The sequence below is a fragment of the Microchirus variegatus genome (assembly GCF_963457635.1).
Source record: "Microchirus variegatus genome assembly, chromosome: 10".
Lineage (NCBI taxonomy): Eukaryota > Metazoa > Chordata > Actinopteri > Pleuronectiformes > Soleidae > Microchirus > Microchirus variegatus.
The window spans coordinates 23,076,144-23,090,758 of record NC_139811.1 but is presented as its reverse complement, the minus strand read 5'-3'; the positions used below and the strand labels follow the sequence as shown (position 1 = coordinate 23,090,758).

Below are 14,615 nucleotides of genomic sequence, written 5' to 3'. Positions count from 1 at the left end.
CATGCTGATGGAGACAGAGTGTTCAGTAGAATCTTAGTTAATGTATCGCTTCAAACACACATGTTCCTGCCTCTCATCTATTATCTACGATTCTGACAAAAATGAATCTACACTGTCAGTTCCAGCAAAGCATTAACCTGACACTCACTTTTCTCATAACAGAACCGAGGAGAGAGGAGGGAACAGACCGATGTGTCCGACAGACGGAAAAAGCAACATGAGTGACACAACGCTGAGATACCGATACGGCAGGAACTATAATTAAATTTGGCCTCGTCTTCAGCTTGCATTTATCTATGTCATCATTATCCTTAGCCTTACAATAGAGATGACTGATATTCTAGCCTTTTGTCACCTTCCTAATTGCCTCTTACCGACTGTTCTCGGAAACTAAAGGAGAGATAAGAGTTCAGTTTGATCACATTTAACAGAGCTGCTTACACAAAGGTGTGTGTGTGTCTGTTCCTTTGAAGCAAAATCTCTTTACACAGCTTTTTGTTGGACATTTAATTTGTCTGCCTTACGTGGGCAAAAACAAGTTTACATCACATAAATCATTTATGTATCAAGCTGACACTTACTGGCCACTTAATTAGGTACAGAGGACACCTAATAATATCTCAGGAGTGTCTCAGAGACGGTCTTCTGGGTTGTCGTAATTTTACTGCAGCCTTTCAACCATTTCAAATCCGTCTGGCCATTTTCCTCTGACATTCAGCCCATTTTCACCCAGACAGCTTTTGCTCACTGGATATTTTCTTTTCTGTAAACTGTATAGATGGGTTTAAAGTGTGAAAACCTCACTGGAGCTCAAGATTTTGAAATACTCCAAATGCTCGTCTGGCATCACCAACCATTCAAACTCACTGACATCATTTTTCTTCCCCACTCTGATGCCCAGTTTGAACTTCAGCAGGTCAGCTTGATCATATATTATCATGTTATTCTTTGTCATTATGTATTGTATGTTTTGGGTAACATCTACTGCACGTCTGTCCGTCCAGGGAGTGGATCCCTCACCTGTGGTTCTCCCTTAGGTTTCTACCCTTTTCCCTGGTAGTTTTTCCTTAGCCTGGTCGAAGGTCTAAGGACAGAGGATGTTACCAGCCCTGTGAAGTCCCGTGAGACAAACTATGTTTTGTAAACTGGGGGCTATATAAATAAAGATTGGTTGAGATTGATTGATATATCTACACGCCGGAACACATAACTGCTGCTACGTGATTGGCTGATTAGATATTTGTGTTACCAAGCTGGTGCATGGGTGTACCTAATAAAGTGGCTGGGGAGTGTATGTTGCCAATTAGTGGCAATATCAACCTGAGCTGCAATCCTGCTTGGCCTGTAGAGGACATGCAAACATTACACTTAAAGTTTTGAATATAATCTTCATCCATCTTGATGTGAGGCGAGTGCCCAAGCCACTTCACCACCATGCCACCCCTAAAATATGGAGATATACAAGGTTTGTCCTGAGGGTGGCAGCAGAGGAGAGGTCATGTTAAAGGGTGTGTCACGTACAAATTAAATTGTGGAACAGTCATTCTCAAAGTAAGACTTCATTTCCTTCAAAAGCCCTTCAGATTTGCTTTTTTTTATAGAACATTATGTGGCCATGTACATTAAACGCCTTACATAGCTCCTAATATATTGTTGTGCACCTCCATTTGCACACAGCCATGCACGTTTTAGCATATTTCATGTTTGTGTAACGTTAGATTTCCTGCCATGGCCACTGGCGAACCATCAGATAGAAAACATTTACTGACAAATTCTGTGTAGTGCAAATGTATTTTTTTGCTAATGCATGTTTGGTGCCATCTGGTGACTTCAAGCACTGAAGCTGGAGGATTTAAATCCAGTTCCAGGCACATAATGTATGATAGAGAGTAGTTGGAATAATGAATCAATCTCAAAACAGGTTAATTTGGAAGACCTACAAACTTCAGAATCACAGGGATAAATATAACAGCATTGTACTGTATTGTGTTACACAATACATTGTTTGTTTTTTTTAAGCTGTTGGAAAAAAGGGAGTGCCTTCTTCCTCCTCCTCCTCCTCCTCTTCTCCCCGCTCCACTGGGACTGCAGTGATGTGAGAGTCGTCTTGTGTTGAAACTTGTGACTGATGTGGCACAGCTTTCAGACAAATATGTCACGAGGCTTCACCGTACCACAAGAACCAACTTTGTATGAGTTGAGCAATGTCTGGGTTTTCCCAGTCTGAGCGAGTCAGAACATGAACCGATCCATGTAAGGATCTTTGAAAAGAAATCCAAACTCTGACATCTGAAGGTTCCCTTTGCAGCAAAAGAGAGGAAATGCCTAAATAAATGAAGAACAGTAAATTATATAAAGCCTGAGATGGAAAGTCTGATAAATGTTTGCAACAGTTTGGACTTCGGCAAATTAAAACAGTCACAGGGTAAAGTTGTTACTACTTCAAATACATTATTCTTGACTCTTTAATGATGATTCCTTTTAAAGGCAGCATTGATGTCTGCGTCACAGTGCACTGTGATATTGGATACTGGGGTGGGACTGAATGCTCCGCTCTGAGATGAACTTTTTTCAACTGAGCGTCTGTGTTTGTGTTCATCCCACTGTAGACACACCCTTTCTGTGAGTTGGAACCAGCAGTGGAAAGGTGTGATCACACAAGAGAGAGAGAGACTCCCTCCACCTCTGTGTGTGTGTGTGTGTGCAGGATCTGAGAGACAGGACTGAAACGCCGCTGTGAAGCACAACCTCAGGTCTTCAACTACAAAAGGTGAATATAACTGTTTTTTTTACTTTTAGCGCAAGTAAAAAGTAACTTGATAGTCTGTTAACATGTTGTCGTATTGTTTTCTCAATGTGCTCAAATGGAGAGGTTCTCACATACTTGTGCTGCATGGTGTTCACAGTGTGTGCTATAGTGATGATAGTAAGCAGTGAGAAGACATTATTAGAGTATTTTTCTGTTTAAACCGTTACAGATTTGTGCTTTTCTCGTCACGCATGACTTCAGTTGTCTGTCTTCTCTTAACAACTGTTAAGAAAACCTGTATCACTCTAGTACCAGCTGAATGGTGACATGTACTTCTCTAAGTTCTCTAAGTCATGTTCCTCTTTCAGCCAAGATGCCAGAAACAGCAGAAGCCGTGTCAGCCACTCTCACCACCAACAGAAACTGCACTATAGAAATATCCAATGTCAGCTCCAACTACTTACTCATCAACCCCAAGTAAGTGTGCACATGCACCAACGATCATGCAACGTTGATAAAGACACCTGTATTTAGGTCTCCTCACATTGAGAGTTAGTGTGTAGAATACTTTGTAACGTCTAATTTATTGCTACTTTAGAGCCAGAAAATATCTCCAAAATAAATCTTCTGATTTTATGATGGTCCACCCTTTATCCACAGATTTCGTTGCATAATATTTATAGAAAAAAACGCACGTTAATTCAATGCGATATAAAAATAAAATGATAGCGAACCTGTGATGTCCACCTCTTTCTCAGCAATGGAATCTGTCAGTTCCTGTCACATGTTAAAAAGGGAAAATGATTAAATGACAAAACAATAAAATAAAAAAAATAAAAAATAAAAACATTCCCCCATGTCTGCTGGAGTTTGTTGCGTGCATCTACATTTATCTAGCTGTGGCAGGACAGACCACAGCTTGGATGGGTGGTTTTCATGTGTAACATCACTTTGCTGAGAACATCCACCTATCCATCATGCAGTGACACACACCGCCTCATTGCACTCCACGTGCAGGTAACACTCACTGTTGCTTAGGAGTCCGCAGCAGTACTTGCACGGTCACACTCCATCCATCAGCATAAGGTGTCTCACCCCGGAAAGCCCGACACCCAAAAAATAGGCTGACAGTCTCCGCAAAACTTTCGAAAACTGTGGGGAGATTTTTCATATCAAAAGTCTGTAAAGTGTGACAAAGAAAAGTTGTGAGCCGATTTCTAATGAGAGTGAACCTCTTGTGCACAGGGTCTACATGAGCAGCGGCTTCTCTCAACACCCACCCCAGCCTACAGTTCGCACCACCAGGACCGAAGTGTGCTCGTTCACCAAGGATGACAACACCGCCACAGGAGCTGTCGGCCTGATGACCTATGACCTCTACCACAAGAGCGGGTCATGCTCCGAGCGCATGGCCATCATGTTTTCTGTGCCCTTTGACCGCAACATGTACAAGAACCGGGTGGCCGTGGGCGTGTTCGAGGTTTCTCGCCCCTGTGACAAACATCTGTACGATCAAATGTACGACGGGAAGGACCTGAAAGGCCTCACCCGTAGCGATGCGAGTGGTTCTGGGGTGGTTTATCAAACCAAAGATATTGATGTCAGGGCAACAATGTCCTCCATTGGCAAAGCCATTGTCAAAGTGGAGCTGTACGATAAAATGGGTCACTAGTGCGATTTTTTGTGTTCAAAGAATAAATAAAGCTGATTTAATTTGACTACTCTTGCATGTTGTACTCTGGATCAATATATAATAAACGGAAAGTCTGTATTATTTGGTCCCTGAAAAAAATGATAATACGTGAGAGTCAGCTCATTCCTTGGCTTTATGTCAATTATATACACTCCCTTATCTTTGATTGAGGCAATAAAACATTCAAACCACATTCATATGTTATTGTGTGTGTATGTTCTCTCATTATCACTGATGAAGTCCAACACCCAAATGAATTCAAACTAAAGCATATGGAAACAACGAATGAACATAATTAAGTTAAGGTTTTTCTGAGTTGAATCTCTCTCTGTGATGAACTTTATTTCTATAGCCCTTTAAAACCACCCACAGGAGACCAAAGTGCTTTATCAAAATAAAAGCACCACAGACACACGGCATGAAAGACACATAGTATCAAAACAAATGTATGAATCATAAGCCAAAGCAAGAAAATACAGATTAAAAACAAGTGAAATAAAATTATAAAGTGTCACTGCAATGCTGGGTGTACAGGGAAACTATCAAAGTGAGTCTTAACCATTTAGTTTTTACTGAACATGTGACAATAAACCCAACATTTTTTTGTATCCTGTATCTTGATGAGAATATCTGTATCAATGTTTTCCATTGTCAAAAAAAAAAAAAAAAATAACAAGAATGTTCTCCCTCCTCTTGCTGCCAGACATTTTTGCTACTGTGTGTGTGTGGAATGCAAGAGTTTCAAATGAGAGAACAAATAGATTCAGGGACGTGTGTCTTAACTTGTTCGGGTTTCTGCCTGTTACCCAATACAACGTATAGTATGTGAGGCGACAAAATCACCCTCGGTGTAGTATACAGTCAGATACCCAGAGTACTCAGAGTACCCACGTTCACTTCAGGCTGAGAACATTTTCCTATCCGACCAAACCGGTTTGAATCCAAGAGGAAACAGCTGGAAGTGTTTCAAACTTACCACACGTTTGGGTGTGGTTGTTTTTCCCCAAGAGCGGAAAATATGGGAATGTTTGCGCTTTTTTTTGTGTGTGTGTGTGCAGAAGGAGGGTGTGTGCAGTAACTAAATGGGATTGGGTTTCAAATGGGAGGGTTTTTCCTCAGTGATGATACACCCTTGTTTAAAAAAAAAAGAAAGAAGAAAAGACTGCCCTCCCCTCCCTTTCAGGTGACATCTTCCCATTTTAGGACTCGGGAGCACTAACTGAGGTTCTCGGCAGGTAAGACATAAACAACATTTTGATTTTAAAAGATACTTTTGGATTATGACAATGCAGAGTAAATTTAGTTCATGACTCATGCAACAAACCGAGTCGGAGCATTAACAGTTGGGGCTTTTGTTTGATTTCTTTATCTTGTATCTAAAAAAAAAAAAAAAAGGGGCATTTGTTTTCTCCATAGTCTTCACTTTGACTTCATTATTGCACGGTGCTTAGTGCTGCAATTGAAGGTACACTCTGTAATGAGCAAAAGAGAGAGCGCAGCCATCTGATACTTCAACAACATCACAAAATCTCATTAGACTCTAAAATGTATCAGTCATGGCCGAATCTTTGTGAGCTTCTGAAGGTCAGCAGCGTATGTTATGCCAGTCCAGGCTGTCCGAGGTCAGCAGGGTGTTCTTTTTTGTACAAAGAGTGACTCTCAGTCTGTCGAAGGCGGGCTAGGGAGTGATAGTCAGAGCTGTGGAATTCACTTGGCTAAACTGACTACCACTCGTTTTTTTCCAGATCTCACAGCCACTGCAAACATGTCAGAGTCAGCTGAAGCCGTCGCAGCCGATGTGGCCAGCAAGAGAAGCGTGGTCATTGAAATCACAAACGTGACCAACAACTACTGCCTCATCAACCCCAGGTAAGACGTGAATGTGTCAGACTTTCAAGATTCTGAAGCATGAGTTTGATTAAGTGCATGTGTCTCTCTTTGTTCTGGAGTTGCTCTACCTCTCTGTCAAGAATCTTCTTCAGTTCTTAGCCTTTAGTCTGGTTACAACTAGCAAGTCTCCAAAGAAACAATACCTATTTATTCCAACTACTCCTGAAGATGCAGTGACTAGAATGACCTTCACACATCTTTGTACTCTCTAGGGTGTTCCTTGAAAGTGGGGAGACGTACAACCCGCCACAGCCCACCGTGCGCCCCCTGAAGACCGAGGTTTGCACTTTCGCCAAGTCCAGCGGCAAGGCGACTGGCAGCGTCGGTGTCCTGACCTACGACCTCTTAGAGAGGTCACGCAACGACTACATCGAGACCGTGGCCATCATGTTCTCGGTGCCATGGGACTACCACATGTACAAGAACTGGTTCGCAGTGGGTATCTATGATAAGGGTTGCAACTGTGACGAGAAATTGTACAAAGCAATGTACTACAACAAGAGCCAGGATGGGTTTGTCAGGGAGGAAGCCAAGGGGTCAGGCATCAATAAAAGCGGCAAATACCTAGATATCAGGGCCACCATGTCTCCTCTTGGTAACGCCATTATGAAGGTGGAGGTGTGGGATAAGGTTATAAATCAGCACTAGACACATGCTTCCCTGTCATATATCGCATGATTCCTCAATCCACCCATATAGGCTCTTACCTTTGCTTTTATAGACAGTGATCTAACGGATGTATTGTTGCTGACATGTGTCTGTACACCTGGGTATTAGCGCTCAGTAAATCTGCTTAAGATCAGAGTTTAATTTGTTTATAAATCCAGGATGCAATATATATCCCCCCCCCAGCCACCCCCACCCCTTTTGTATGGGGCCTCCATCTGTCTCAGTGGTGTCCCATTTTTTAAAATGGCATCTTTGAAATGGCAATCAAAGCGTGACTCACTGGAAGATGATGGCGGCTTAACAAAACATGCTGAGAGTACGTGTGTATTTACTCTGACAGAGGAATAAAATAAATATTTCATCTGAATCTACTTGTGTCTGTTGTCTCAGTTTATGAATAAATGTTAATGCACAATTATTAGACATTTTGTTCATATTGTGTTATGTGTTGTAATGTAATGTAATGGGTGGAACTGAGGTTTGAAGGGTTAGAGGGTTGCATGAGAGCTGCACTGGGACACACCCTGTCAGTACATCCCTCACCACGGAAACTCCATTACACCAGTCTCCTTACATAGATGAATCACGAGAAACTAAAAGAACACTTTAATTTATCATGTACAAATGTTTTGTAATGAAAAAAACGTCCGATACAAATTGCTCGAAAGGAAACAAAAATATTTGCAGTCGCACCATTTCTGCTCTAGTCACTAAATAAGCCTAAATAATGTCCCGACAAACACTTAAATTTTATATGACACTGTGTCATTTAAATCTCTTTGAACAGACTCTGCACAGCAGTGTTTGTACCCAGACAAGAGGGTTTTAATTGCCCACATTGCTATCCTGACAGAACCAGAGGGAACAGTAAAAAACGCTCACTTATTGTTCACAACGCACTCACTGGTTCATAAAAATGATCCAGTAAAGTCAAGGAGAAAATGATCAGATACACTTGTGTGGGGTGGAGGGGCTTTTATGAGCCTGGCGACTGAGACAGGAATGGAATTAGGTGAGGACCCTATTACTGTACACTCTAAAAACTGCATTATACTTTAATTGGGCCGAAATGACAATCTCAGCATGTCACATCACCATCAAAGAACTTATATTGTGGTAATGACACAACCAATCCTGAGTGGAAACAATCATTAACCTTTGTAAAATATGTCGCTCAGAGGCAGGTAGACAGAATACTGGCTCTTAAATTTAGTAGCCAAGTTTCAGGGATTCCTATTTACACTGCAGTCCTGATCCTGCTTTCCCATTAGATTCATGACGCTTTAGCAGCATTAACTGTTCCCACCACAAAGACGCGTAGATCAAAGGTTTTTTTTTGCTCACTGTCAACACTGCATTTGCATAAAACCTGTATATAATAATAATACAGAGGAAGGCCTGTTAAAGCTCCGTCTCTGTCGAGCAGTGTGTTGGAGAAATGATCACAATGTCCCTATAAACAGATGGAGACACTAAGCAGGAAGTTGTTTGTTGGATGAGTCTCTTTTCTTTATTTACTATACCTCCACATATATCTCGGTTTATACGCTGCACTGTACCGCGTTTGTGTCTTCACAGGTATGTACAGTACAGTGTATGTGTGTGTTTGCAGGCTTTTGTGACGAGCATCTCCGAGGGTCTATGGGAAAATTGCATGTGCGTTTGCAGATATGAATATTTTTCTATTGAGGAAAAGCCTTTGTGCGTGATATGATTTGTATTTCAACAACAGTGTGGGATTAGACTTCTTAAACAGGCAAACGAATATGAGGGGGAAAAAAGTATTTTCCTGTCAAGATAAACATTAAGAAGCTCAGCATACGTGGACTGGAAGTGATGCTATTTGCCAAACAAGCAGAGAGAATCTACTGTGGCTGTTTCTCGTGCTAAAAGCTGCTTCTGTCAAAAGTCCTCAGGCGAAGTGGAAACGTGCAGGTGCACCATTCTCATTAAACCAGGTGATCAGGCTAAAACAACACTAAGGCTTCAGTTAAGCTCACTGCAGAGAGATGAGTGAAAGTGAATGGGAGAGAACTATTGTTCTGACTGATAATAAAACCTAAAAACAACATAATTTTAAGCTCAGGAGCTCTTAACATGTTATACCTTCTTGCATTTTGCATGTTTAATTGCAATTTTGACACCGAAAAAGGAGGTTGTTGGACCTGTAACTCAACGTTTCATGCTACAACAATAATAATGAATTAAATAAAAGAACATGCATCCTCTTTGTGTGTGTGTGTGTGTGTGTGTGTGTGTGTGTGTGTGTGTGTGTGTGTGTGTGTGTGTGTGTGTGTGTGTGTGTGTGTGTGTGTGTGTGTGTGTGTGTGTGTGTGTGTGTGTGTGTGTGTGTGTGTGTGTGTGTGTTATCCTTTCTCTCCACCTGTTATCAAAGCAACAGTGGCAGCTTCTCCAGTGTGATCAAAATGTTGTGTTAACACTTGACCACTTGTGACACAGCTCCAAGTGTTTTAGTTAAAGAGTGCAGAATCATGTGATGTGTTCTGTGTATTGAAGGTGCATTGTCCGAGGCTGTTTGAACTTCTTTTAACGTGTTTGCTTTGGAATTAATCCCGGTGAAGAGGGAGAAACTGTATTGTGTGTTGACTCAAACTGGGAGTTACCAAACAGAGGCATAAAATAAATGTCAATGACCTGAGGTTTGAGTTTAAACTGCGAGCATTGAACATGTGTGTGACCAGAGGTACAAATAGGAAAATAATAGGTGTGTTTTCTTTCTCAGACACAATAGATGAGTCGAGTGCTTTTGAAGTGGACAGTTTTTTTTTGAGTGGGAATATGCTCTCAAAGACTGCCATCTACAGGCCACTTCTCATACTGCTTACTCTCTGTTTAAAAGAAAAACAAAAAAAAAACTGTTTAACTGCTCTGAAAACAACATGAGCCTTGAAAAAAACTGGTTCAAACTACATTTTAAAACTAATAGATGCAGAAATACATATATACCTTTTTAAGCACTGTACACATTTATGTTTGTAAGGGTGAACATGTTATTTATGTCCCTAAAAAGCCCATTATAATAAACAAACACTGGTATTCATGAGGTTTGTCCTGTCTCCTCCTGTGTTATTCCTGCCTCATAACATGACTCGACGTCCAGCTGGGTCTGGTGTTCTTGGAAAGTTCACTGACGGACATGATGTGTGTCCGGCTGACTTTAAGCGTCATCTAAGCTCAGTTACAGGCCTCAGTCTCAGTCAGACTCCCACAGCGGTGAGTCCATAGGGTAAAAAACAATACAATCAAACATTTTTGACACAAAACTGGAGACGCATTTTCCCGACTGTCTGTTGATTTATTCTCATTTTCTGTGGATCATGTTTCGGATGCGATGCGAGGTCCGAAGGTCATGTTACTCCTGGCAGGCTTTAGGAATTGTCTCATCGTGTTCTAATTTTCTCAGCATGTGGAGTGATACAGTTGCATATCTTGTGTGTATATATTATCTTCAGTGAGTGAACCTGAAATGTACAGTGCTCTAAAATGATTAAAAGCGACTGAGCTGCCATGTACCTTTCCATCACCCCTCTGAATAAATGTACGTTTCCAAGAATCACAGCCACGTTAAGGTTAGCACAACAGAGTGATCATCACATATATCTCATGAAAAATTATGATGTCTTTCATGCAAACACAGAAAAGCAGTTATAAAACTGCATTTAATCAGTAATTCTACGTTAAATTGGGTCACATATGAATCCATGAGCAATTGCTGCTCCAGCAACTCTTAGCTCATCGTTTTTGGGGTTTCTGGCCTCCAACTTTAACATCAACCTAACCTGGTTTAGCTTTAAAAGAAATAAATAAAGAAAGAAAGACAGAAAGAAAGAAAGAAAGAAAGAAAAGAGAGAGAGAGAGAGAGCAAACACAGTGGAGCAATTACTGTTTAGCAAATACATGTATTTCCCCTGGAGGAAAAAGTGTCGGGCAACAAAATATGTTAAAGTTAAAGAAATAGCACATTTTCTTTAGCACAGTGACAAAACACAACTCTGTGTCTTGCAGGCCTCCATATATTAACAGGTTCCCCATATTAGCAGAAAGCGAGAACATGTCAGCGTTGGGGTTATCTTGTTACCGCTGCCCCCAAGTGGCAGAGTATTTTGTTGTTTCAGGTTTGAGAAATGAGTCACGAGGATCCGCTTATTAATCTCCACACAGCCTCATCATTGTCCGTCAGAATGCTTTGTGTTTAGACAAAGCCTCAAGCTTCAAGATCAGCCTTGGTGATGTGATGTGAACGTCGTGGAGCTCCAACAACAAGCCTCCTCGATATCTTCTGTTTATTATGTCTATATAATGTGCAGCTAATCCATCCATCCGTCATCATTCACACTCACACAGTGGGTGTCAAAGTGTACTACACTATTCACTGTTCATTATGTTGCTTCTTCAATTTGTTCCATTTCTGCAATCTTATGATCCCTTCTACCTCTGCCTAATTTTCCTTTTTAAGATTCATAATCATACATAGGTTGGTGCAGGCACTGCTCCTTGTCTATTATTGCTGGCAGATTCTTCCTTATTTCATCTATTCGTTCATTTTTATGTGCTCATATAATTAAAGGTGCCATATGTAAGAATGTGGGCAAAAACAGTTACTACATTCAAATTCAAAATACTGAGGTCTTTTGGGTTTCGTTTTTCTGACGTAACTGGCAACCCGTGGTCACTCGGCAGCTGAGACTCTACTGACTGCAATGATTGGTAGAAGGCGGTAGGTGGCGCCACATGCCAAAACATGATTTCAAAACATAAACATGATTTGCAGTCTGCAAAATATTTTTTTAATGCAAATATTTTGTCTGTGCTGTTGTTGTTGGTCAGTTCAGTTTGTTATATGAACATTATTCCTGAGTCTCTGTGACATATTAGGAGGATTTTATGGTCAGCGGCTTTAGATTTATTACATAATGCACCTTTAATTCTAAATTAAAAGTGTGTATTTTTCCCCAAAAGAGATGACACTTTTGAGGTGCTGCTGAGATGGCATTTTAAACATATCCATGAGTGCATTATTATTGAATTGTCATTAAGTACAAGATTTACCACTGTAACATTTTTCAGTTACTGTCATTTTTTTCACTGGTGCTCATGCCTTGTTATTTTATTAATTCAAACCACCGACTGAGTAGCAGTTTTCACGTCAAACTCACTTAAATATGTGAAGTCATCCAGCTCAGGGGCCAGCTGCTGGGATCTTACACAACAAAGTAATCACTCGAGCAATCACTTAATTCTTATCAAATTTGGCAAAACTCCACTGTGCACTCGCTGATGCAAACATGATGCAAAACTTTTTTCTTTCTTTGTTAAATATCCATAAATCAAGTCCACAATAAGTTGGCTGTTCCAGGAAGCAGACTTTGTCTGGGCAGCTGTGGAGTTTGATGTGGAGTCACCAATGCTCCTTCATATGAAGCGGTGACGATGAAACCATGAGCCACCTGAATTCCCAAAGTCTCCAACAGCAGCTAATGCCAAAGGAACCACAACTGTTGCTGTACAATTGCCCTCACCTGCCATCCATCAGCCCTGAGACCAACACCAATTAGCTCCCACGCTGAGAAGACCTAAAGGCCACAACGTGTGGTTATCAAAACCCAACACCCCACAGCGTCTGACATCATGAAGATGTCCGTGTATCTTATGTTTTAGAGATGTATTTACAGAGACAGCTTGATTTAAGTCACTATGTACATCAGCGGTTTGAACTTGACCTTGTTATTGTATACACAAAACTGAGAAGTGTAACACTTGTTTTTTTACATGTTTTTGATATTTTGATGCATTGAATGTAAATGATGGCTACTGTGCTCACAAACCTTTAGTCTTTTCAATCCATAAAAAATGACACACTGTAAAAGGTGCAACATGTCAATGGTTCTGATCTATTAAGAAATAAAGAAAGAAAGAGTTCACTTGACGGCCTTCAAAGTTGGCAGGTGACTTAGTAAAGGCTTCAAGTTTGTGCCTAGGCTAATATGACAGATATATCACTAAACAAGCCACTTCTGCCCTGTATCAGTTTGAGAATTGAATGACAGACAGAAGCCACCCTCACCTTCTTTTGATCATTATAGGGCTTAACCATGGCAACAAAGTGAATCACACACTTGAAAGTTCTGACTATTGGTCGCATATAAGTGAGATGGATCGAACTTGGTCGGTAACTTGGACTGAGGGCACCAGTGTGTGCAGAAGTCAACTTTGACATAAAAAAAAGTCCTAGAACTGATAAAGCGGACCTGGAATGGAAGTTCCAATGAACACTGTTTTTTTTATTTGGTGTATATCTGCACCACTACCTCGTTTATGAAGCCCTGAAGGTTCGAAACAAACAGTTCAGCCATTGCTGAGAACGCTGGGTTGTATTGTAATCTAGGGCTCAGCGAGATTTCTGAAAAAACCAGGTCCGGTTACGTAAACAGTGGTTCTCCTGAACAGCAGATCCTCCTGCTCCAGGCACTAGTCTGGGCACATCCGGTTGCGTACATTGTACCGCAAAAGAAGAATAACATCCGTTGTGGAGGTGTTTCATTTGCGAAAGTGTCTTCTGACGTGACAAAGCTATTTTTAAACATTGTTAACCCTGTAAGACCCAAATTAAGAAAAACCTAAAAAAAAAATTATTTGACAATTCAGATGTTGTTGTAGGAGGCCTTTGATGTAGAAATCAAAGAGTTTTTGGAAAAAAAATGTTTATGTACGTTTTTACAGAAACGTTGTAATTTTACGTTGGGCTTTGGTGGTAGCAGAATTTCTGTGTTTTTACTCACTTTGTCTGAACAACAATTCACAACAACTAAGGGTTTATTTGCAAGTTTGATTGCTTACTTAGCTCTATAAATGTATATAACATTTAAAAATAATCACACATTAGTCATATTTTTATGAAATCATTTATTAAAAATAAATACATAAATAAATAAAAAGGATAAAACTCTAGCTTTTTCTAGCAACTTCTTCATTCCTTTTTTCTTTTCATGACAAACTTTCATTGTCAGTGAAAGTCCTAAAAACAGTTCTTGTCCTCTGAAAATCAAAGGTGAACATTACACTTGCTGCATTGTGTGTTGGTGAATCCTTTATTGCAGCATCCTCTCCCTGTCTTCATGTCCTTGTGTACATCCAATGGCAGGTGTGCACATCTCTTGGATGGTCTCTTCTGAGCATTCAGAGGCTTCATGATGTCACTGTGTGTGTTGCTGGACTCTCTTTGCCTGAAGATGAAATCCAGACCAGAAAAATCAGTGTTGGGACTGATGAAATATTTCTTCGGCCAGCGACACCTGTCACGGTGCATGATGTGTTTGTTTGTTTTTGGCTCAAAGTCCATGTAATTATCAGCTGGACAGTCCATGGGTGGTTGGTTTTCTTTGTCCACTTGTTGACAGACATCTTCATCTGAGTCTTCATCACTCTCATCAGTGTCATTGAGTTCCATCTCAACTTCACTCTCTCCAGTTTGGATGATATCAATCACATCCTGCACACTGTATCACAGCTCTTGCTGGTGGCATTCTGGAAAAAAAGCAATGAATTAACATGTATAAATATGCTTTGTATATTGTAGTACATAACCTGAAGGAA

At 40.6% G+C, this 14,615-nt stretch overlaps 2 protein-coding genes across 2 annotated transcripts; both read left to right on the top strand.

Moving 5' to 3' along the window:
- The first annotated feature begins 2,614 nt into the window (after positions 1-2,614).
- LOC310933285 (uncharacterized protein) lies at positions 2,615-4,626 on the top strand. Its single transcript, XM_083896730.1, has 3 exons — positions 2,615-2,770; positions 3,118-3,226; positions 3,995-4,626. Exons 2-3 carry the CDS (start codon positions 3,123-3,125, stop codon positions 4,419-4,421), a joined length of 531 nt encoding a protein of 176 aa, XP_083752856.1. The 5' UTR covers positions 2,615-2,770; positions 3,118-3,122; the 3' UTR covers positions 4,422-4,626.
- Positions 4,627-5,598: 972 nt separating this feature from the next.
- On the top strand, positions 5,599-7,372 carry LOC310932802 (DELTA-sagatoxin-Srs1a-like). Its single transcript, XM_083896165.1, has 3 exons — positions 5,599-5,677; positions 6,188-6,311; positions 6,545-7,372. Exons 2-3 carry the CDS (start codon positions 6,208-6,210, stop codon positions 6,978-6,980), a joined length of 540 nt encoding a protein of 179 aa, XP_083752291.1. The 5' UTR covers positions 5,599-5,677; positions 6,188-6,207; the 3' UTR covers positions 6,981-7,372.
- Positions 7,373-14,615: the final 7,243 nt, after the last annotated feature.

What these genes read in the sequence shown, in the direction of transcription:
- LOC310932802 (XM_083896165.1), top strand. Translation starts at nt 6,208, where the DNA reads ATGTCAGAGTCAGCTGAAGCCGTCGCAGCCGATGTGGCCAGCAAGAGA. An exon ending in TACTGCCTCATCAACCCCAG is followed by an intron (nt 6,312 to 6,544) that starts GTAAGACGTGAA and finishes TGTACTCTCTAG; the next exon opens with GGTGTTCCTTGAAAGTGGGG.
- LOC310933285 (XM_083896730.1), top strand. Translation starts at nt 3,123, where the DNA reads ATGCCAGAAACAGCAGAAGCCGTGTCAGCCACTCTCACCACCAACAGA. An exon ending in TACTTACTCATCAACCCCAA is followed by an intron (nt 3,227 to 3,994) that starts GTAAGTGTGCAC and finishes TCTTGTGCACAG; the next exon opens with GGTCTACATGAGCAGCGGCT.